This window comes from Idiotropiscis lumnitzeri, chromosome 10 (genome assembly GCF_059441095.1).
Source record: "Idiotropiscis lumnitzeri isolate Australia: NSW breed Sydney's pygmy pipehorse chromosome 10, RoL_Ilum_1.0, whole genome shotgun sequence".
Taxonomy (NCBI): Eukaryota; Metazoa; Chordata; class Actinopteri; order Syngnathiformes; family Syngnathidae; genus Idiotropiscis; species Idiotropiscis lumnitzeri.
In genome coordinates, this window is record NC_142400.1 from 7,028,083 (window position 1) to 7,051,934 (window position 23,852).

The 23,852-nt window shown below is 41.6% G+C and overlaps 2 protein-coding genes across 6 annotated transcripts in view; one reads left to right on the forward strand and one right to left on the reverse strand.

Annotated features, from left to right (window-relative positions):
• Positions 1-19,125, reverse strand: part of znf385d (zinc finger protein 385D) — a 106,640-nt gene extending 87,515 nt beyond the window's left edge. For 3 of the 4 annotated variants that reach the window (XM_088307699.1, XM_088307697.1, XM_088307696.1), the window contains exon 1: positions 18,613-19,125. The gene's annotated coding sequence lies outside the window, so the exon portion shown is untranslated. Of the gene's footprint in view, positions 1-5,583; positions 5,677-18,612 lie in introns of those variants that run through there. The other variant, XM_088307698.1, reaches the window with a different exon arrangement.
• The window catches only part of ube2e2 (ubiquitin-conjugating enzyme E2E 2), a 36,896-nt gene continuing 25,100 nt past the window's right edge, over positions 12,057-23,852 (forward strand). Inside the window, exons 1-3 of one of the 2 annotated variants that reach the window (XM_088307706.1) lie at positions 12,057-12,137; positions 20,940-21,126; positions 23,695-23,745. In XM_088307706.1, the coding sequence (XP_088163832.1) occupies positions 20,948-21,126; positions 23,695-23,745 (230 nt within the window). In that variant the 5' untranslated portion in view covers positions 12,057-12,137; positions 20,940-20,947. Of the gene's footprint in view, positions 12,138-18,568; positions 18,830-20,939; positions 21,127-23,694; positions 23,746-23,852 lie in introns of those variants that run through there. The other variant, XM_088307705.1, reaches the window with a different exon arrangement.

The following is a 23,852-nucleotide window of genomic DNA, read 5'->3' on the forward strand; positions in this document are numbered from 1 at the left end:
CCTCACGTTGTCCTCTGCGGGCTTTAGCGCACGTGCTTCAATTCTGACATTGAAGTTGGACGTCCTTCCTTTTTCTTACGTGAAGGTTGAAGATGTCAGGTTCTCAGCTGCGGTCCCGCGAGCCAAGTTGTTAATTCATTGATTGAAAATGCAAGGACCTCTGCCAGGGAAAGATATATTTTCAGCCAGGTTTCCTTCGTCTACAAAATACAAAAGCGGAATTTTGAGGATGTTCTCAACAGTATTTGCTTGTATGGAATCCGAAACAGGCAGTGGTGGGCGGTCAAGGCCTTCAAGGCCGTCGCTGTTGGCCTAACAGAATCAAGAGAAAAATGATCATATTCTTCACATTGATGTCATTATAGCCCAGTATTGTATTTTTAGGTGAGAGTTTTTTATCCAATCAGAATTCAGCTAGCTCGTGTTGCCAGGCAGGTTTCACAACACCAGTAGTAAGCTCGATTCTTTCCAAGGCCTTCAGATACAATCGTGCGGGCGGCTCTTCTGTCAAAGTCAATGAGATTTCACCGATTTCAGATTTGATTGACAGTTGCGATAGCCAATCAGATCACGAGTTGGTTACAGTGAGCCTTCTCGCCGGCCTTACCGCTAAAGGTGATGAACGCGTTTTGTGATTGGATACTCACGCTATGCGGAATCAACACACCCCGAAAGTTGTAACTGGCGACCGTTTGAAAATCCAAAATATATTTTTTTTAAACCACGATGGCCGAAGGAAAGTGAAAGTGTGGATTTAATTGCAGATGCACTTTGCCGCCATGGCCTTATACGTTTCCGAGTCCACGCTGTATGCTAACTTAAGCGACATAGTCAAATCTCGACTTCTATTTTAAACATTTTATATACAAATACCCGCACTTTCACTTAACTACAGAGCAGGAGTACATTTCCTACTGTGTTGTTAAATAGCAACAACATGGACACATTTATGCCCAGCTGAACAGCTCACTCAAATCGTGGCCGCCCGGTCGGCAGCCAAAAGAGGAGCAGAGTTCCCGAGCTCAAACAACCCTTACGCAGACGCATCATGGAATAAGTGCTGCACACAAAGTCTTCATTGACAAGAGGGCCACGGGTGGAAAAGTTGCAAGTGTAAACACATTGGAAATGAGGAGAAGCAATCAGCACAGCCAAAGCAACATGACTCATACACAACATACGTATTTCACTTTCGAGGGAAACACAATCACGCACCCGGCCGGGCGCTTCGGAGGTTGTCGAGCTTAAACAAAAAAAAATATATATTTTTATTTAATTTTTTTTGTTCTTGCAATTGATTCTGTTTTCTCAACGTCGCCTCCCAAGCTAATTAACCACAGGTGTTTGTTTGCTTTTTTTGTTGTTTTCACCGTCTGCCCCCTTCTCAAACTACGAGACTTAGTTCTCTGTGTCTGCTCCCTCTCGAACCAGAAGCTGTTACTATTTTTTTTTTTTGTTATTGCTTTTTGCCGTCTCTTTTCCGACTGTCTGTCTCCCTGACAAAGGAAGGAGCGGCATGAGTTTGCTGTTGTTGTCTGATGCGATTCCTTTCTTGCAGATTGTTTTGACATCTCTTGTCTCAGTCTGTCACCTCTCAATTAGTCGTCTGAATTCCAATTAAATGCCAAAAGGAAGACGCAATAAAGGGCAACGTTGAAATCTGCGATATCCAACAGCGAGACCATATAAAGAAATATCTGTCACTCGCAGTTAAGTTAACCATAAAACAAAAGAGAATTGAACGTTATATCTAAACACCAAAAAAAGTTCACTCGCTTGATGCTAACATGCGATTTAAAATGCTATCGACGGGCTAAGGTCTTCGATGCTGGCCTACAAAATCAAGAAATCATGATCATATTCTTCACATTGATGTCATATGATATCCTAGGGTTGGATTTTTAGGTGAGAGTTTTTATCCAATCAGAATTCAGCTAGCTTGTGTTGCCAGGCAGATTTCATAATGCCATAAGCACACACTATTTGTCCGAGGCCTTCCGATACAATTGTGCGGGTGTTTTTTCTGAGTGAGCGAGGAGGCTTTTACAGTTGATAAACAGTTGCGATAGCCAATCAGATCACGAGTTGATGACAGTAAGGCCTTCTCACTGGCCTTACGTGAAAGGTGACAAACACGGTCTCGTGATTGGGCAGCGCTATGCGGAATCAACACACCGGAAATTCGTATCTGGCAACCGTTTGAAAATCTCAAATATATTCTTGCTTTTTTTAAAGCACAATGGCCAAAGAAGGGAAAAGTGTGGATTTAATTGCAGATACACTTTCATAAATGATGGCAATATGAGGGGGATTTATTCAAATCGGACTAAGTTGGACTTCATTGAAGGCTTACGTGTGAAATGCACAGTCCGCTACTGGCTGCACATGTTGCGGCACAAAGTAGTCCAATACTGAAGGCACACACTCCGAATTCGGACTTGTGTCTATGCTGTAAAAAGCACGTCAAACATATAAGACACCCATCAAACAGTTAAAAAAAAAAAAAACGGATTAAAATGTTGCTGTTTGATAATGACGGCGCAGGCCAGAGTCCCGCCTCGGACCGCCATGTGGTGAGCTAGCCGAGGCTTACATAACGTGTCGTTATTAGTCATGTTCCAATGGCTAATTGACAGTAATGGCGACTATCAGCGGCGAGTGGAAAAGCTGTGGAAAGCAAGCACACATGGTTTTGCTTTTGCTTCTTCCCGTCTTTGGCTTTCTTTTTCCATTTCAAAGTGACATGCGGGCGGACGGCGGGCCGACCTTTTTGCGGCGTGTCGCATCCCACCCGCCCGGCTGTCACTCTCGCTGCTCCAGTCACAAAACACCAATCAGCTTGTTTACATTGTTGGCACACAGGCCCATGCTCGCTCATATTTTGGGGTTCCTCGCTCTCCGTCTGCAGAGCTTGCATTATTTTTTTTTCATTTTCCCCAAGGACTCCCTGATTACCAGTGGGCACCTCCGACCTTTTGCAAAGGTCTTTTCTGCCTGTACCAGAACGGGTGGCAAAAAGTCACACACCAGTCAGGAAGTCTCAAGTCTTAACTTTCGAGTTTCAAATTACAGCGGCACAAATCAAGCAAGTCAAGTGGCGTCTCCAATAAATTTCAGACAAGCCAAGTCAAGTCATTACTTGGGTTAAACAAGTCATAAGTCAAGTCATACAATCTTGCTCAGTCACAACATCGGCCTATGACGGGTTCAAACGCATTTTTTATGAATTTCATCTTTCAAATGTGGTCATTTTTGTTTGTCTAGAGATTAAAGGTCATTATTTGGGTTGATCGTATTCTTCAAGGCGGCACGTGGCGGACTGGTTATTGTTATTATTATTATTTTTCATTTTTATTTTTATTTTTTTATATTTTTATTTTTATTTTTATTTATTTTTTATTTTTATTTTTATTTGTATTTTTATTTATTTTTTATTTTTATTTTTTTATATTTTTATTTTTATTTTTTTATTTTTTTTATTTTTATTTTCATCATTATTATTATTATTATTATTATTATATCTTCTGTAGACCTCAGTGCTGCCACAGCAAGGTGTGGCCTAATGTGGTAGGACACTGAAGAAGCCCAACACTAAATTCAGATTTGTATGTATTGTACTATATAGTATTTAAAAAAAAAAAAAAAAAAAAAAAAAATATATATATATATATATATAAAATAAATATCACTTTAAATTCCGCAGTAAAGCAATATGACAATGTTTATTGGATGGTGCAATATTAGAAAGATTGACGACTTGCACTATTGCACTTGCTCACATTTTCTTCCCTCAGTTGGCAGATGCGAGTCAGCACCAAAGGGACAAACAGCGTTTATCTCGTTAGCATGATAGTCGCTACGCTAACAGCACAAATGAGTCCGGGTGACTAATGCGCCAATGTTTTTCTTACAGCCAGGCTACCAGGGCTGACCTACAAACACTGCTTTAAATGTCAAATTGCCGAAAATGCTATCATTTCATTGTCTTTTTCACACACACACACAGGCAGACAGACTTAGTGGTGTTCCCGGGCGGTGCCGTGTGGGTCAGAGGAGGGGCCTAGTCGGGTAGACAGTGGCGTTCATTTCACACTCGGGTGCACGCACATAACACTTCTGTGCCGGCACAAGCCATCACTCACGTACACTCGCCCTCACTCACGTGCACACACAGAGGACAAATTGCCTGCTTCACCTTTCGGTGAACACGCAACACGAACACAACAACCTCCTTTTGTCTTCTGCGTATATTTATAGATGTGGTTTATTTCTTATTTTTAACAACCTCACCAAACCCTTCTCATCAGGAATTCTTGCTACTAATTTTGAATTAAGTTGTCTACCTATCAACTAACCTGATCTAATCCTCTCATTTTGTCATCGTCATGCACTTTTGTACTCCTCATCTCACTCGATTTATCAACACCATACCCGTCTACTAATTGGCAATTCAAACAATTAATCAACTCACCCTTCTAGTCCTTATCTCACCCGATTCATCGTCAGACAGTCACAGCTAATCTCATCTCTCTTCTCATTACCTCTCCTATCTATCTACTCATCATCAAATAAAATAAATACAAATTTTTTAAAAAAAATGTCTAGTAGTCAAGCAGCACAAGTGTTCTTAGCTCTTAACGAGGCAATTTATTGTTTCACTTTGAGGAATTTAGCGTAACAGATGTTGCATGTCGATGACATGTAACTACAACAATCAGCCTCGGGGAAGATGCAAGTCCAGTCTGGTCTTGTTTAGATCTCCTCCAACACAAACCCCAAAACTCACTCGGCAGTGCACTCCGGAAAAAAATAAATAAAAAACAAACAAACGTCAGTTTCATCATTGAACATGGAATCATGCGGACATGTCGATCATAACAGGACTCATAAATCTAAAGTCGAAAGGACACATGCCTGAAGTCGGCCATTTTGGACCAATACTACGGCTGGTACTAAGAAATCTCAGAAGGTTTTTTAAAAAAAAATTCTCTAACACCAGTGCTAGCAATCAACACAAAATTTGGTGTCAATCTAAAAAGGAAGCATGAAAAAGTCTCAAGAACTCGTTTCAAAAATTGAAGCCACCATTATGTGCAAATTTAAGGCTTCATAGAGTATTTCAAAAATAAATTCCACTGACAAGCTTCACTGAGCAACACAAAATTGGCTGGACACATCTGTGATAACAGCATGATAAAGTTTCGAGAATGCTTGGAATTAAACGGTCATGTTGGCTTGAAGTAGCCATTTTGGGTGTCAAGGTTTGGTCAGGATTCTTGGAAAGTTGAAAGTTCCAGCGACTAGAAAGAAATTGCGTGGACATGTCAAACATAACAAGACGGAAAAGTCTCAAACACCCATGCCCGAAAGTGAACAAGAATTTGGCCAATTTGGTTTGAAGCAAACATTGCTTGCGTCAGATCGTAACTCATTTACTGCCATTGACGACTAAAGACGTCCAAATTAAATTTTGAAAGAGTTGCTTTATTTTAGTTACAGAAGAGTTTGTAATGTTCAAATGCGACTTAAAACAATGGTTGTACATTTATTAAAGATTTTAATAAAGGAAAACATAGATTTTACCTTATTTCCTGAGGGGGAAAACCTACTTTATATTCCAAAGTTTGTTTTGTGCTCTATATCATTCTGAATGGGCGGTGCAATTAATTTCTCGAGCTGCGTACAAGATTTTTTTTGGTGTGTGTGGTGGGAAAAGGGGGGGGGGTTGTTTCCCTCCCGGTGGCAGTGATGTGTAAAATATGCAAATGAGGATATGAATATTCATGAGGCGAGCGTGAGTCCCCGAGTGACTTGGACAGACGCGACAGTCGAGTTTAGAGTTGAAATCGTCCGTCTCGATGTTGTGATTCCATCTCGTTCGGATGCGGAATGTGTGTGAGGGTGTTTTTGTATTATTTGACTTTGTTCATGCGAGACTCTCCAACTGTCAGCTGAGGTTTCGTTTGCCTGAGTGCTCTCGGCTCGTAAAGAAACTGACTTTTACGAGGTGCTCGCGTGACAGCACAATTAAAGGCAACATGAAAAAAAAAAAATGGAATGAACGAATGGAGTGTAATCCTGAGCTCTCAAATTCCCGACTGTATCAATACAAGCAGCTGACTTGTAATAATATCGTAACGTGCACTCATCACAAACATCACATGACTTCTTGCCAGCAGCCGGAATCTTTCTTATCCCTGGCCCATCACGTTTGAGCCGCAAAATTCGTGTCGATTCAGTCCTCCAGTGGCTTGATTATATCCCACCGGGGCTTTACCACTCCAAGACAACGAGGCGCTCTAAAACAGCCACGCCAGATTGACCTGTCTGTCAATCAGATTGAGAGTCAATTGATCTGTCAATCAGTTGGTCAGTTAACGAGTCGGTCAGTAAGTGAGTTGTTTGGTTGGTCGGTCAGTCAGTGAGCCGGAGCGACGCTCGGCGTAAAAACTAGCGCGTTTTCATTTTCATTCCGAGGCAAGTCTTGTTTACCATGTTTGGGAATTTGGCCTTGAGGAATGCTAAGTGTTCTGGCAAGCTGAGGGCAATTTGCTTTACACACCGCTGGCGCACCTGACAATTTGGTGGCTGGTAGCAAACTAGACTTTAGACTAGGTGAAATCAGGTCTAAGTTGTGGCACAGGTGATTTTGGTGAATTTGATGAAGGCGCAGGCAGACTGATACGATGTTCCGCTGGTACATGTAGTGGAGGTCATCGTATTTTATTTAGAAATGTGACAACAGTGTGCCTCGAACCATCTGAATAATTGTCGAATCAATTAATTGAATGCGTCATTATTATTCTCGTAACATTTTTTTTTTAAACACCGCCTGGCGGCAGCACAGCTGAGCAAAGGGGTTGTCACACATACGGTTCCCAAGTGCCCACTTCACAGCGGTGAACTTCACATAATCCATTCACGGAGGTCTGCTTGTGGTTCCTTATAAACGTCTTTTTCACTCTTTGATTTTTTTTTTTGCAAGGATTCCAGTCAAGCCTATATCTGCTTTCACGTGTGTGCGCCTTTTCTGTGCCAAATTTAAAGGGAATGAGAAGAGCCGCTTCCATTGGCTGGGAAACAAATCAGTTGTGTTCACTCTCACAACGGCGCAATCACCTCTTTCGACCCGCTGTCAAGACTTGCACTGGGCACAAAACATGGCCAAGTAAATCATTTAGTCCTTTCAGTAGACGATTAGTCAGTTGGTTGATTTGTTAGACATTCACTTGATGAGTTGGTTGGTTGCTTATTGAGTAAGTCGGTTAGTTAGATGGTCGGTCAGTCGATTGGTAAGTTGGTTTGTCATCAGTCTGTTTGTTGGTCAGTCATTTGAGTTGGTTGATTAGTTTGTAGTTGGTTAGTGTCAAATGGTTAGTTGGTCAGTAAGTTGGTTGATTAATCAGTAAGTTACTTAGTAATTTGGTTAGTTAGTCAGACACTCTGTCAGTCCATCACGCGGTTTGTTGATTCATTGGTCAGTTAGTCGGTAGGTCAGTCAGTCACTCGGACATTTTTTTTTCCCCCAATCAGGGAGACATGTTTGGTCATGTTGGGGGTTTTGTTGTTCTCGCAGGGCTGGTTTTTTTTCACGGAGAAGGTGAGCAGGGTGACAGCGGGTCAAGAAAAGACAAGCTGAAGATGTAAAACAATCACAGCAACAGCTGTTTATGTGAGTTGATTGATCTTTTTTTTTTTTTTTTGCTTTGCCAGTGTTTTTAATATTCTGAAAAGCGTTTAATGTCCCACGTTGTTTCTATTCTCCGATTGCCCATGTTTAAAAGAACAATCTGGAAGTCACTTCAAACGTCTTTTCTTTTGAATTGATTGTCTGGTGCACAGATTTTTGATTCTCGCGCTGTAAAAGCTCTTATGAGTTTTTTGTGTGGTTCGTGCAGTGCCATTTTTGTGGTGGCGCATTTATGATTAGCAGAATGAGTCAAAAGTTAGGACGACCGAGAAACATCCCGTAAAAACCTGCGGCGGAGAATATTTTATGGACGACGTAAAACATTAGCACCGCAGACCTCACCACGTTATTACCATCCAGAATATTAGAATGCAGCCGGATTTGTGACATATTGTCGCCCGTGATTAACGACATTGTGAGCTAGTCCTCTTTAAATCTCTCACGGCCGATTGACGCCATGACATCACCGGGCCGACTCAGCAAAAAAAGTACAAAGAAATTATTTTGGGGTTTTTTTGTTTTTTTGTTTTTTTACTGTCGCTGAGGATTCCAACATTGGTTAATCTGGAACTAATAAAATGCGAAGCGTACGGCATGAAATCAAAGCTGTCATATAGGACGCAATAAAATGATGCTTTTCCACTGTACATTAACAAATCGGCTCTGCAGTTAACCAGCATTTATCGATGGGGTTATGTTCTAGACCAGGAGTGGGCAAACTTTTTGATTGGCGGCCCACAATGGCTTCTAAAATTTGACAGAGGGGCCCGACCAGGAGCAATGGATGGAGTATTTTGGTAACCTCACCTTATCGGAGAAAAAAATAATAATAATTTTAAATGAAAGTGAACAAAAGCATGACAACAATATATGTCTTTGAAAAACCACAATATTTAGAAAATAAAACATTACATTTATTCATTTAATTATTTTTCAAGTTTGGCAGGCCGGATTAAAACGTTTAATGCTAAACGCCATGAAAGGGCTTTTGTAAATGAGCATAAATGTTGTGGTAATTATTAACCTTTTGACAGCTGCTACTTTAACACACACATGGAGCAGCAACATACACAAACACCTTCAAACACTACTCTGTATCCTCTCTGCTGAGTGAGAACAACAAATTATTAACTCTTTCTCGTCTCTTCGTTTTTTTTAAACATTGTTATTATTGTAAAAGTATCGGCAATACATTGAATGTTTGTCATGATGCTAAAAAGAAAATAAGAGACAATCAGTAAATGGAAAACTGAGAACACCTCCCATAAATCATTGCCTTTGTTTGCTTCACTGGGAACATAGAATAAAAAAAAAATAATAATAACATGACCCATTTTTTTTCTCAGTTCAGATTTGCTGATAGTTTGTTTTAGTGTTTGGCTTTCTCTTGGCAGCAGTGTTGCATGTTTTGGGAACATAAGTTGAAACGCAGCAAAAGGGCCAACAGAGCGAAACATGGGGAAAAAAAGAGGTGGTCTATTGGAATGTAGCTAATTAAAGAAATTAGTGTTGGGAAGGGTAGGGGGTGGGGGTCTTCTTTACGCAAACACCAAAATGTTTAAATGTGATTCTAGCCCCACCTACAGCACAGTTGGAGCACTGCACGTATTGAATGTTATTTTCCCATCATTAAAAATAGATGAAAACGTCTCGTCTTTGTCTGTGAAATGTGTTGGCGAATAAACAGATGTATCGCTGCTAATGACGACTCGTTTTCAAGCCCAGATACAAATTCAACAACGAGCTGGAAATTACTGCTTCAGATGAGCGAGAAAAATAACAAACAGAAAAAAGGTCATTTTACAAAAGATGAGGGGGGGGGGGAATCAAGAAGCCAGCCCAAAAAATAGCTGGTTTGGAGTCCCAAAATTAGTTTAGTTAGTTAGTTAGTTAGTTAGCTAGTTAGCTAGCTAGCTAGATGGTTGATGAATTAGTCAGTTTGTCAGTCAGTCACTTATTTTGTTATTGGTTAGTTGGTCATCATTCTAGTCAGTAAGTGGGTCAGTCGGACGATGAATTTACTTTACTGTAATTTAATTTTACTTGTTGAAAACACTTAAAAATTGAACTTGTTCCAAACTGTTTCCGACAAGTAAAATTGTTGAACATGTTCAAAATTGTCTCAACAAAAAAGACGTTTTTCAAAACATCTCGCAAACGTCTTGGAAACCTTTGGCAACCTAATGCAAGAACGACATTCGCTACGTTCAGCATTCACTGCTCAGTGAGACATCACCTTTAGTTAAAGAAAAAATAAACACGGGAATCACGGAGAGAAAGCAGCTTGGCCACCGCAGTGTGATTGTTTGGAAAAGTGACCAGATCACAACGTATGGCCGGCAATCATGTGCCATTGTGTCGCTAAACTGGAAAGCACTTGTTGTTCTCATAGTTGTGTGTGTCCGCGCGTGCAAACGTGCGCGTGTCTTGATTGTGTTTCAATAGCCACTGATTGATTGCTGCCAGCCGCCAAGACAACAAAAAAAAAATTGCATTCTCACAAACAAAGCAAAGGCAACAACAACAACACACAAAGGTGCCTTTTATGCAATCACCATCTTTGTGTCATGTGCTTTGTATGGACTATAATGCATTGACGCACTCACAAACAATTTCGATATACTCTCACACATCATACACACTACTGAAATGCTCTCACATATTTCCACTCCGTCCTCCGAATACTCGTTCATGCTTTTAGAGAAACCCTCTCATTCAACACGACTGAAATGCTCTGAAAATCACAAATGAAATGCTATCACACAAGAGGTCCTCTCACACAAAAAAGGTTACGCTCTCACACACTTATACACACCACGGAAACACCCATTGTTGCTACTAAAACAGTTTTTCGCTCAAACACTACTGTAACACTCTCGCACCTGATTTTCTTTCATTCAAATAGAACACTAAAACTCTCACACATTCTTTCAAACGCTCCCATATGCTATTAAAATGCTCTCACGCTCACTACAGAATATTTCCGCTTACATACACTACATTCTCACACTATTAAAACACAAACCCATACACATCAGTTTGTTTGGTTTTTTTGCACACGCATATTATTGAAATGCTCTCACACATAGTCACAGGACCTCTTTCATTCACGCTACAGAAACGCTCTTATTCACACTACAGTGATAAACAGGTGTTCACGCTCTATACATTTTGTTATATATTTGTTTGTGGATGCGTCCCAGAGATTTTTAGCGTTTAAAATATACGTCTTGACTCAATAAGTTGAGAAAGGCAGACATAATTACATTTTCATATAATAACCTCCCACTCAATATTATGCAGTATACTTTTCACAAGTAAAGTACAAATCCACATTTTAAAGGTAAACTTGAGACTTAATGTCACGCGTCTATGTTTGCAGGTTAAACTCATGAATAAAAAAAAAAGAATCTTTGATGAAGCTGCATACATAATCCATAAACATGTCTGCAAGATTAAAGGTGGAGAAACGCAAAAGCAAGCTCGTTTATTGAGCTAATGAGGCTGCAGGGGAAAAGAAGGAAAAAACGCACAAGTCGCCTTAATTGCAGCTAGGAAAATATTTACTTTTATTTTTTTCCTAGAAATCAGAGGAGAGGGAAGGCACTGAAATGTGAATTTCACACCGTTTATCTGTGAAAATATGTAAGAAATGAATGGCAATTTAAAGATGTGGCTGTCCAGTTGAACCTCAGGGGGAAGTTAATTTTTTTTTTCCGCTCAGGTTGAGATGTGGAACCTCTCATTTCTACTGGGCTAAAATGCAATTTCATGCCAAATGGACTGATTTGAAGGAGTCCAAAAAAAGTGCCTTTCATTGTACAGGAGCTCAATTACGTCAGCTGAGATGCTTTCAGGCAGGCCTGTTAGCAAGAGTGTGATGTGCTCATTTTTCATGCTTTTAAACAGCTTGTCCACCTCATGAACACAACAAATGACATCGGCACGTGGCTGACAATGATGCCGCACACACGGACACGCACGTACACGCGCACACACACACACGCGCGCAGGAGAGTTGGATATCGTAATCATGCAGGTCTCAGAGCGCCTCCTTGTGTTTAAAAGCCGCAAGTGACAAAGAAAATCTAGAACGACTGCTCAGCATTTTATCCATGAAATATAATTTATATTCCTCAAAAACTTTGGGGATTTAAGTCTCTCTCAGTCACGACAACAACAAAAATACAACGCACAGTTTTCAAGGAGTTGCTGACTTGTCTACTAGGATGGAGAAAATGTGTTTGAAGTTTTGACGAGTGAAATGTTTTTAATCAATTAAAAGTTGCGAACCAACCGAAAATGTGGTACAGTGCTGATTTCTTTTAATTATGAGGCTTTATTGTTAAAGTTGTGCATTGGTCACGACAGTGGACAGCTATTCAAACGACTCACTTTGCGTCATCCTCGGGGAACAAGGAAGTAGCCTGAACGCAAACGAGGAAAGGTAGGATTTTTTTCCCCACTTTTGTTAAATGTTTTTGTATACGTACAGTTTGAGCCACAATTGGAATGTGCGACCGTTACTCCAGAATTTAAAAAAAAATCGCATCATATTACATTATCCTCCGTTTACATCATTGAATTCATCTAATTCATGTCTTCTTCAGTTGTGTTTTTTTTCTTTTGTTTGACTATAACCTCTTAATAAAGTCAGTTATGGGGAAAAAACAGAGTACAACGACTTCTTAAAATTAAATAAAGGTACAACAGCGACTCAGAAGAGCGTCAACCACCATAATAAACATTCAGAGACTTCGAGACATGAACCTTCTTTAAAATCATTTTTCATGTCAACTCCATGAATGATTCTGACCAGCTTCGGGCGTTTAAAAAAATCTCAGTCTAATCTGAAATAATTAAAGTAAAGTGAATTTTTTTTTTATGAGCTAGCTAATTTAGCTAGTTTTGTTAGTCAGTGCACAATATTAGCAAAGCTATGGGAACACGTGTGTGTGTGGGGGTGGGGGGGGGCGTGTGCGCGTACTTCCACCTAAGAAGACAGTGTCACGACTTTAACAACCTCTATAGTGCATCTCGAGACAATTACTGGCTCATTTTTGTCAAAACGCACACAGCTGAAATTGCACCGGCAGTGACAATGTCACGTTAGAGCATTTCACGCTCATCCGTACAACCTGATGCCATCTCCGATGCCACGGAAATCCAGGCCTTTTTTTTTTACCCATGTTGACATGAGACTCGCTATTAGGGGGGGATGGTAGAGAGGGGGAGGGTAGTGGTGGAGGGCGTTGGGGTGGGTTCAGTTTAGTTCCAGGGGTTACATTTTATCGAAAGGATTTCTCTGACAAAGCCGAGCAGGCGTGACCTTGGGGCCCAAGATTGGGGGACCAAGAGGGGCGCACCCCCTTTTTCTCATGTAGGTCACCGTCCATCATGCCCGTGCCGCTTAATCATGTTGATATAATCTCGCCTGAGGCTAATCGGCTAAAATGAGCGCGCGCATAATGAACTGACAGTGAACTGATGATCTCGGATTCAGAGTTTCATGATCTCATCCGTTGTTCTGAGTATATTATTGGGACAAGAGCACACTTGTTGAAACAATACGACTGCTATGTTTGGAATCACGATGCACAATACCGGACTTTGATTTTTGCTTTGAGACTTGGAAACAAAAACTTAAGACACTAGCAATCGAGGGTGGCAGTGAAGTCAGCCTAAGTCACTTCACAACAGGCAGCAGTTTGCTCGTGAATAATTCTTCAATAAAATTTGATTTCCACTCTTAGTTGAAGTTTCATTTTAAACAAAACACCAAAGATGAGTATTTAAAATGAGTGCATAACTTTGCCTGAGGAACGTTTGCTGGCTTAATGCTAACCTACAATGCAAAACAGCTTACAAAGGCTGAGGACTAGCATTGCAGTACTTATAAACCTTTTAACAACAGATATTTGAACGTAACACATGTAGAAAGACAACACAACGATACTAGCAGCACTATTCTTTGTGGACTGACTTATTAACTGAATCACTTACGGTATTAGTGAAACTCTTCTTCATTTGTGTATTACACTTCCCCATTTAATCGCATTCCCATTCATTTCAGTGGGTAATGATGATTTGGGGGCGGCACGGTGGCCTGATTGGTTAGCACGATGGCCTCACATTGCGGAGGTCGTGGGTTCGATTCCGGCTCCGGCCATTCTGTGTGGAGTTTTCATGTTCTCCCCGTGCCTGCGTGGGTTTCCTCCGGGTACTCCAGTTTCTTCCCACATTCCAAGAACATTCATGGCAGGTTGATTGGACACTGTGATTGGCTGGCAACCAGTTCAGGGTGTCCCCCGCCTACTACCCGAAGATAGCTGGGATAGGCTCCAGCACCCCCCTGGTTCTGGCCAGAATAGTGAATGGCGAGTAATTGTCCATTCAGTTTGCAGCCTCTTAGTGTTGCTATGTCGGTCTAATCTACCCACGGCCTTCAGAATCAAAAGTGCTGGCCCATTTTATTTAAACTAAATTAGCAAAAGGACTGCTACAGATTTCAAAATTGTCCTCACAGGGCCGAAGTGCTAACGCATTTTCCGTCCTTTGATTGGTTGATCAGAGCAAGCCAAGTTGCAAAACTAGCAAAGCACTTCACACATTTATACATCAAATAATCAACAACTCTGGAGAGTATTAACCATTTTCATTGTTTGTTTTCAATTTTGTATAGTATTGATGCTTTGTGTAATTGGAACAAGGTAGTGATGGGATCAAGATGTGAATTCAGTTGGGTAAGTCCCCATTGAAGGCGCAGGTATCAAACCGCTGGGAAATATAATACTTTCAAGCAAAGCACATCGTTTAACCAGTCAGCAAAAATATATCCCTTAAATCCTAATGTATATAAACAATGAATCAAGACATTGAAGCGTTTTATTCTGGACAGTGAAGCGTGACATCTCGTTTGTTATGTTTCATTTTTGGCGAGTCATTGAGTAAAAGGCCTTGTTTGGACGTGTGGATTGAAGCCAACTATCGAGCAATTTATTCCTCATAGTTTTGAAATCATCCCCTCAGGCGATCCCACAGATCTCAGAGGATTTTGGAAGGAAATCCCGAAGAAGAGAGAGGAATAGAAACCATCCCGGTAACGCGTTTCCTAAAACGGAACGCCTACTAATCCCAGCTCGTACAAACGAAGCGCAATGGAGCACTCACGAAAGATCCATAACCAGTAGAACATCTCAAATTCAAGAACTTAAGTCTGATCTTTATTCATTTTTAATCATTTTTGACAAAATGGTTCCTCCAATGTGTCTGTTTGATTGCTTTTTGGAAGTGTGTGAGCGCTCTTAACTTGTTCACTACCAGCCGAGTAAAAAAAATAAAATTACAAAAAAAAATAATTAATTAAAAAAATAAGGATATTTGACGTCTTTAGCCGTCAATGGCAGTAAATGAGTTCAAGGTGTTTGAAAACTGCAAAATTTAATTCATTTTAAAATATTATTTTTGTATTAATTATTATCCCTGACTTTTTTTTTCCTTCGTAAAATAAAAAGGTAACTGGCTCGAGACTAGTTTTAAAAAAAATGGGTGGGGGCAAGTGTGTGCTGGATGTCAGAAAGTGAGCTCATGACTTGAAAAGGGGATGGGCGGAATACATGTGTGAGAAAATCCCCACGTACACACGCACTCACATGGTATATCTTCACCCCGATTCAAAGCACAAACAAATGTTGTCTTTTCGGGGATGTTTAACCATGCAGGGGCTCACGCTGACCCCCGAACACAACCACACGTATATAATTTTCAAGGATATAGCACACAAACAAATGTGCTTGTTTCTATTTTTATGTGTAAATTGCATCAGGTCACACTGACCCCAGAACACAACCACACGCAGACAATTTACCTCAATTTAACACACAAACGTGCTTATTGTGGGTTTCCTTTTCTTTTTTGGGAGCGATGGATAAGCATGCGGTGGGTCAATATGACCCATGAGTACAAAGACACACGAGTGGCTTCAAATTTGATGGTTTCTATTTTTTGGTAGACTGTGATCAACCTGAGAGGTTCCACTGCATTAGTCCCAAAATATAAATACTCAAAATTCAAGTCATATAAATTTAAAGGGGAAGTAAACCCAAAAAATGTCTTTACTAGTCGAAACATGGTTATTTTCGGATAAAGTCCAATCGTGGCGCAGCTTCAGAAAACAGATTAGCCGTGATTGGTGGTTACCCGAGCCCTGAGCAACTGTGATGTCATTTTCAGTGGAGAGAAGTGGCAAAAAACGGCCAACCACTGAAATGGCTAGAAACAAGTGAAATTTGCTGCTTAACTCATATTCCAAAAAATGCAATATTAATGAGAATGTCGTGTTTAGACCCGTGAAGGCGCATAGAAGAGTTTATTACAAATTATTTTATGAGGGTTGACTTCCCCTTTAATATTATATGAAGTGTAATTGATTAGGATATCAGCATTGATTAAGTTCCATACAACTACCATTGCACTTAAGGTGGAATAAATCTGCATTACCTTGCAATAAAAGCACACTTCCATCCATTTACAACACTGTTAAGATGTCGACACCATCCAAAACGACAGTCATGTGTTTGCAATTATCTGGCTGAGCTTTAGCTGCTACGCATTAAATGTAATCAGGGCCTCGTCAAGCCTCTACGCCTAGCGTTGACCCCCCCCCCCTCTCTCCCCCGGAGGCCTTTCCGCGTAGCAGCCGTCGCAATTAAAATGGAAATGTGGAGATGTAAAAGTTGAAACATCAGCCCGTCCCTGCGAGGCGAGTCAATGTAGCAGTGAGTACGAGTCAAGTGTTGGGGGTCACATTAGTCAGTCGCGTCCCCTTGAATGTGGAATAAAATTGGCCCTGGACACCAGTTTCACCGATCAGCATGAAATTGGGTGGACATGTCTATCATAACAGAACTCACCAATAAGTTGCAGTACTTATAAATGAAACTGAACAAGAAGTCGGACATTTTTTGGTCTGAAGTAGCTATTCCGAGCGAATGCTCGGGGTTGTATCTTATTTGAAAGTTAGAAAAAGTCAGAAAACGAGCCACAGACACCAGTTTCACCAATTAACATGAAATTGAGTGTCGGTATCTAATATAAAAAGGGCGCGCCAAAAAGTCTAAGAGGTCAAATTGAACAGGGAGTCGGCCTTTTTTTTTTAGATGGAAGCAGCCAATTGAGGTAATTCCAAAGTCAAGTTAGAAAATAAATCAGCACTGGACTCCAGTTTCACTAATCAGCGGACATTCCTATCATTAGATGAAGCACCAAAAAGTTTCAGTCTCATGCCCACAAACATATAGGAAATCTGCTATTTAGATTTGAAGCTATATATATATATATATATTTATTTATTTATTTATTTTTTGCCATTAGCTGTTGCTTTAATTTTGGTGTGTCATATGTTTGTTTGTTTTTTTTACAGTGGAGCCAATTTCGTAGACGCCCATTGTGTTCAGACTTGGAAACGTTTTCACTCATAGGAAATAATTTGATAAATACCATTTCCCTTCCACATCTCCAAGCTTAGCTGCTTCCACGACATACAATGAAATCAAATCCCTGCAGTATGCGGACAGCCGAAATTGCTTTATCTAGAATCTATATTTTTTCAAGCTAGCTCAATTTGAACTGCGAAATATGCTTTTCTAATGGGAAAAAAAAAATCCTATTAGGTAAATTCTGCTTTACTTGTTTGAGGGTTTCGCATCTCATGACATGAAAGTTGGGCCATCAAAATCGCCTGTATTCCCGCGAGCCAAGCATGCAGACGTGATGACATAACACGTCTTAGCTCGGTGGCCCGCTTGCTTCTGGAAAAATGTGAACCGAGGAGGCGGATGAGGAGGCCTGGAGTGCTTTTGGATGTTTGTACAGCGATTAACAAGGCTTCTGAATGTGAGGCACATTCACTGATGCTATGTGTGAACTGCAGTCGTACTAAAACAAAAACATTGGTGCCAATTAGTAGTGAGCCATCAGGGCCAGAAGCCTTCTCAGCTGGTTTCAGCACGATCAAAAACAATGACCTAGTTACAATCTAAATTGAAATAGTGTTGCATATTCCCAGAAGCCTATTTTGTTCATTTGGTAACATTTCTTTTGGCTCCACTGCTACCAATATGTGTTTATGGATGGTTTGGTTTATTTTTTTTGTCCAATCACATTTCAGGGTCGACTGTAATGTTAAATTGTAATATCACCAATCACCAGCAGATGGCAGACATGTTTTAGTTGCGCTTACACTGGTTCTTTAATTCCCTATACTACGATGTAGGCTTAATCATTTTTGCGAATTTGGAATGATATGCAGGACATAGTACCTCAATAATATAAAAATTCTGAGCGGGTTAATTAATGTGAAAAAATATACAAAATGCGTTCCTGTACTTACTGTTGGTTTCTTGTTCAGCAGTTTTGTGCCCCAATGGTATTTTTAAGCAAGAGACCCATTTAGACTGAAAAAAAAAACAGTATTTTGTTATTTTGTTGTTTGCTTCAAGCCCTTTGTTGTTATGTTAGGAGAGTGGATATTTTAAACATACATTAAAAAAATAACGTATTTTGTGCATATTAAAAATCACTTTTTTTTTTATCGTTAATCTTGTTGGGAAGTTTGTGGATCTATATCACCCCCCCAGTAGCACTGAAGAAGAAATGTGGACCACTCCAGCATTTAAATTTCCCATCCCTGCTGTATTGTTTACAAACATTCTGAAATGGTCTTCAAAGTGATTAGGAAGGAGAGAATGCCTGTAGAATTTCGAATAGACTGTCTGCATGCAGTTGAAGAATCTTTTGTTCTCAGTTTTAATTGATCCATTAGCGCGCACGCGCAGTGAGGGCCTCAGCATTGGTGTGGTGCGCGGTCCCGCGTGCACGCATCGGGTTGGGAGCGCGCAAACGGGGGCGGTCCGGAGGCTTACCTCCTCTCGTCGCTTCTTCTTCGTCTTGTTCTTGTTCTCAGTGCTGCGTGCTTGTGGCTCGTTTCTCGCTGCCTCCACCACGCGAGTTTAAAGAGCAAACGGACGAACGGGAGCGAGTGAAAGGCGGCCGTGTTCCAGAGGATCCCCGTCTCTTCGATCTTTTTTTTGGGATTAAAAATCACGCCGATTCGCAGCGTTGACGGCCGAGCGCCAGCAGGTAAACACGATCGAGTCGAAGCGAATGTCCCGTGGAAAGTGTTTCTTTTCCTCTCCCCCCACCACCACCCCAATTACCGTCGCGGAGGAGGAGAGACGGGAGGAGGTGGAGGTGGATGTGCGGGGGACGAGCCTGCCTTTGTGCGGAAGAGATAGGGTCACAATGTGGACGCTTGACGGTCGGTCGCCTCAGCCGGCCCCACCGTCGAGCGTCCTCCCGCGGCCGCCGTCGTCTCCCCGACAGAAACGCCTTCTTTTATGCGTCTTTTGGTCAAGTTTCCAACTCCGAGGCCTGCTCTCACCCCCCCCTCCCCCGTCTGTGTTTAAACCCCCCGGCGGCGATGTTGTAACGCACCCTACTTTTAGCCTCGCAGCTAGCTCCCCTGTGACGTTCAGGGACGGCTCGGTTTCCAGCCACCGCTCGACCCCTATTGTGTGTTGTGCCCCCACAATGCGGCGGCTCGGCGCTTGTGAGCTACACAGGGGACTGTCGCGAACCTTGACCGGCCTCGAGGCTCGTTTTTGGGGCAACGTAACCCATCGACGTGCATCGGCACGGCTTTCGTTCCATTTGAGTGCCGACGTCTACCACCGCCATGAAACGCCCCCTCCACCAGCCCCTGGAAAGACGAGCTTGTTGTCTGTCCACTTCTCCCTCCAGATATCTTCCAGTCATTTGAATATACCCTTAAATATTTATAAATATAAATGTACGCCTGTGTTTCCACATCACTTGTATATTTAATTTGACACATGTCCACGTTTAGCCATGTTTTTGTCGCCCGCTCTGGGGCTGCGATTGGCGTTAATGACGCCATCACGGTCGCTTGGCTAATGTGTCACGAATGCTTTGTTGGGTTACCTTTTAGCTTACATCTTCCTGCTGTGTTCAGAGAACCACATGCAGCATTACTTTAAAAGAAATAATTGAAAAGATCTATTAAAAGAGTTGTTTACAAAGCCACCCCTTTACGAGGGTTGTAAAATCAGGGGGATTTTCAAAGTTGCAAACTTTTCATGGGAATTAACAGGAATGCATGGGAATTATAGTGGAATTTTCCAAATTGAAGGCCAGGCAAATTTATTCGCATAGCACACTTCACGTACAAGACCATTCTACGTGATTTACATAAAACGTTATAAAGCTTTACGGCAAGAGAAGCCAAATATTAAGACATTTAAAAAATCATGAAAAAAAAAAATACATCCATCCATTATCTCCGCTTTCTCCGGGCAGTAGGCGGGGGACACACTGAACTGGTTGTCAGCCAATCGCAGGGCACCACACATAACAACCATCCGCGCTCACACTCATACCTAGAGGCAATTTAGAGTGTCCAATGAACCTGCCATGCATGTTTTTGGAATGTGGGAGGAAACCGGAGTACCCACTGGCACGGGGAGAACATGCAAACTCCACACAGGGACTATAGTCACGTGATGGCACTGAAATATAAAGTTGCGTGTCATCTGCGTAAGTATAAAAGATGCCATTGCGCTCCTTAACTTGAGTAGATATTAAATAGAAGTGGTCCACGAATGGACCCTTGTGGAACCCCGCATGTGTTCTTTATTGGCTCAGATTCATGACTACCAAAGTCTCTATAGTCCCTATCTTGCAAGTAATTTGAGGTTGAATACAGTCGGGGAAAATTGATTTTGAGCATCCTGACTAAAACAATTTGATTCCGTCCAAGCAGTGGTGGGCTACTTAGATTTAGCCGTGCCCCAATTTAGGGATATTCTGAGTTAGCAGCTGTTGCTTGATCCATTTTTATTTAAGTCGTATTTTTATTTGTCTTTCAAGTCAAATTTTTAGGTACAAGCAACCTTCAGATTTGCTCCCGCAAGGAAAGGTGGACAAGAGGTCTCAAAACAATTAGGGTTTGCTAAAAAAAAGACATTTTGACAGTGTAAGGTCGGCATTGAGGTGCGCCAACTCTGTCTTGTTATTGAAAGGGGGTGTGTGTCTTAAAAAGTCTTGTAAAGACTGCCACGCCTGAGTGTCAGTTTACCCAAGACCATTTTTTACAAAAACCTGACAGTGACATTAATGCAGTTGTGTATGTACCCTGGCGTGACACGAGTAACTCAACTTGAAATATTTGCAGGGCCCACAATGTCCAGCGAAGTGCAGAGACCGGACGACAGCCCCAGCACCAGCGGCGGCAGCTCAGACATCGAGCAGCGCGAGTCGTCTGTACCGACCGAGCAGGAGCGCGAGCAAGCGCAGCCCAAAAAGAAGGAGACAAAGATCTCCAGTAAAACTGCTGCTAAACTGTCAACGAGTGCCAAGAGGTAAGACAGCCCCCACACACACCAGCAGCACCTCTTCCTTACCCCCCCCCCCCCCCCTTCCAGTAGGGGGGTACTCTGGGTTGTTTGTTAAAATGGCGCCCTAAGGGTGTGAAGCTGTGTAAAAACCACTGTCGTCCCAAAGGCATTGTCATTTCAAACATGCCCGCTATTCAGTGGGACTATAAACCTTCTTTTGAATGGAAATAACACACACAGGCACACATCAATGGCGCTTCATTACCCTCAATGGAAACATATTTGTCGTTAGAATGGATTTACAGTGAACCTCCGTTTATCAGACGACATAAATCGTCGAGAGCCATTCATAATCGGTAAATATCTGCACTCTTCGTTTCACCCCTCCTGCACAATTTAAACAAAACTTACTGATACACACTCTTTAAAGTATTCCTTGGCATCTGTTCTCATTCTGTTGCTGTCAAGAAGCAATGCGGCTGTCATATAACATCACTTTGAGTAAATGAAAAGAAGACTTGCTTCAAGCAAGGAATTTTGGACGTCTTTAGCCGTCAGTGGCAGTAAATGAGTTAAGAGCACAAGTCTTCCACCTGTCACTAAACGTCACTGGTAGAGATAGATGAGTTGATGAGACATTTTTGGACCATTTAAGTGAAATTAGATGATCTTCCGCGGCACATGATGATCTCTCATGGCGCAGTAATGTGCCGTGAAAAAAAAAAAAAAAACTGCATCGTTGCTGTTTTTGTCTTCAAGCCAAAGCCTTGTCTAATCTAAAAGGATTGATTTCGTTCTATCTGGTGGCGTCTTTGGGGGAAGGACCTATGTTGAGGCGTTTCATATCATGCAGGGGTCTTCAATCCTGTTCCGGTGTCCTGCCGGTTTTCCATCTCTCCCTGCTGCAACACAGCTAATTCAAATTATTAGCTAATCAGCAAGGATGAATAAGATCGTTCAGGTGTGCTGCACTCGGGAGAGAGGGAAAACGGGCAGGACGCGAGGAACAGGATTGAAGACCCCTGAAATGGTGCTTTGCTGGCATCTTGGTGCCATGGAACTTTGTTGAAGTGAGTTGAGGAGCCTCATGTCATGTTTTGTGACTCTGGCATCTCAAATTAATTCCTTTTTGAAGGTCAGTTACTCATGGGTTTGCATTTTTCCAGAAAATCCATTTATGGGCTGATAATAGATCCGTAATATATATACCTTCAAATAACAGCTAGTTTAACGCACACATGAACAAGAAACGCAAACATACCATACTGTAGTGGCAGGTATCTATTTTCTTCAAGGTGAACGTTTTGTGACAAGCACTAAAGATCCACGATGCAGCAGCGCTGTCATGAATGATCCGCAATCTACCGAACACGAAAGAACGCAACTCTCGCCACCACAATGGCGGGATTGTACAAAATTCTTTTTCTATTTCCCAGACTTGAAAGCCGAAAGTAGGTCCACCGGGCTTGAAAGCTTCGAGTGGCCTTGTCCGCGCCGACGCTAGGCTGCAATTCGGTTGATATCAAGCGACTTGCTGTGCGTGTTGCTTTCTTTTTGAATGATGTTCAGATGGCATCGTCGTCATCACGCACAGTTTGTGGCGCATATCAAAGTGTCCTCGGTTGAGATGAAGCGACGAGGGCTGACTTGCCGGTTGATCTGACATCTGCTTTGAAACCACGCGTCAGCAGATGGACATGGTTTGGATTTGAGGTTTTTATCATGACAATGAAAATTGCATCATGACGCAATATTTGACAAGGTAGTCCATCGATGCGGTTTGGTTTTCACTTTGTGACGTTTCTAGTGTAATAAGAAGTGAACTGCTTGGATAATAATTGTGCATATTAACAGTGGGGGGCTTTGAATCTGAACAGATTTTACCACTTCATGTTTACTTTGTAATTTGAAATTTGATGTGTGTTGTATTTTCCTGATTTTATTTTCTTTCATCAGTTCGTTTCATCTTGTTTTTAAATTATTTATGTTCAAAGCATCGTTGACTCTGCCTTATGTACGAATGGTGCTGTGCTAGTATACATTTCCTTTTCCTTGCCTAAATGTTATGCATCAATCCACCTATCTCGGGCAAATGTAGCCTTCAGGGGCATCCTGAATCACCGTTTGACTTTCACAAAACAACTGAAATTTCCTGAAATGCCATCCATCCAGTCGAGTGTTGTGTTTAAGAACAGTTTGAAATCACACTTTTACGCTCACAAAACCACTGAGATGTCTTTGAAATGTCCTTAAAATCTATCGAGACATCCGTCCAAGCGTTGCCTTCACGGGAAGTTTGAATTCACAGTTTCCCTGTCGCAAAACAACGCAGATTGGTGATTGTAAAAAAAAAATACAAATGGATCTTTGACGTCTTTAGCCGTCAATGGTAGTGAATGACTCAATAAAATACCCATCTCTCCAGCTATCTCCGACAGTATTTGCTTTGATTTGTCGTCAGCAAAACAATAACCTAAAACGCAGCCTATTTATTTGTTTCGCTTTTCCGAAGACTGTTCACACTATTAAGCGCATCGCTGATGGAAGCCGCTAAAACTAACACTAAAATGTCTCTTTTGTTTTTCTTCCCAGGATTCAGAAGGAGCTGGCTGAAATTACATTAGACCCTCCTCCAAACTGCAGGTGAGATGCTCTTATCTGCTCTCTGTTGATTGCTTTGCTGATGTGTGTGTTTGCGCGTGTGCCGCTTTCACAGTTATGGCTGCGGTGAGAGCGTAGAAAAAGAGCTG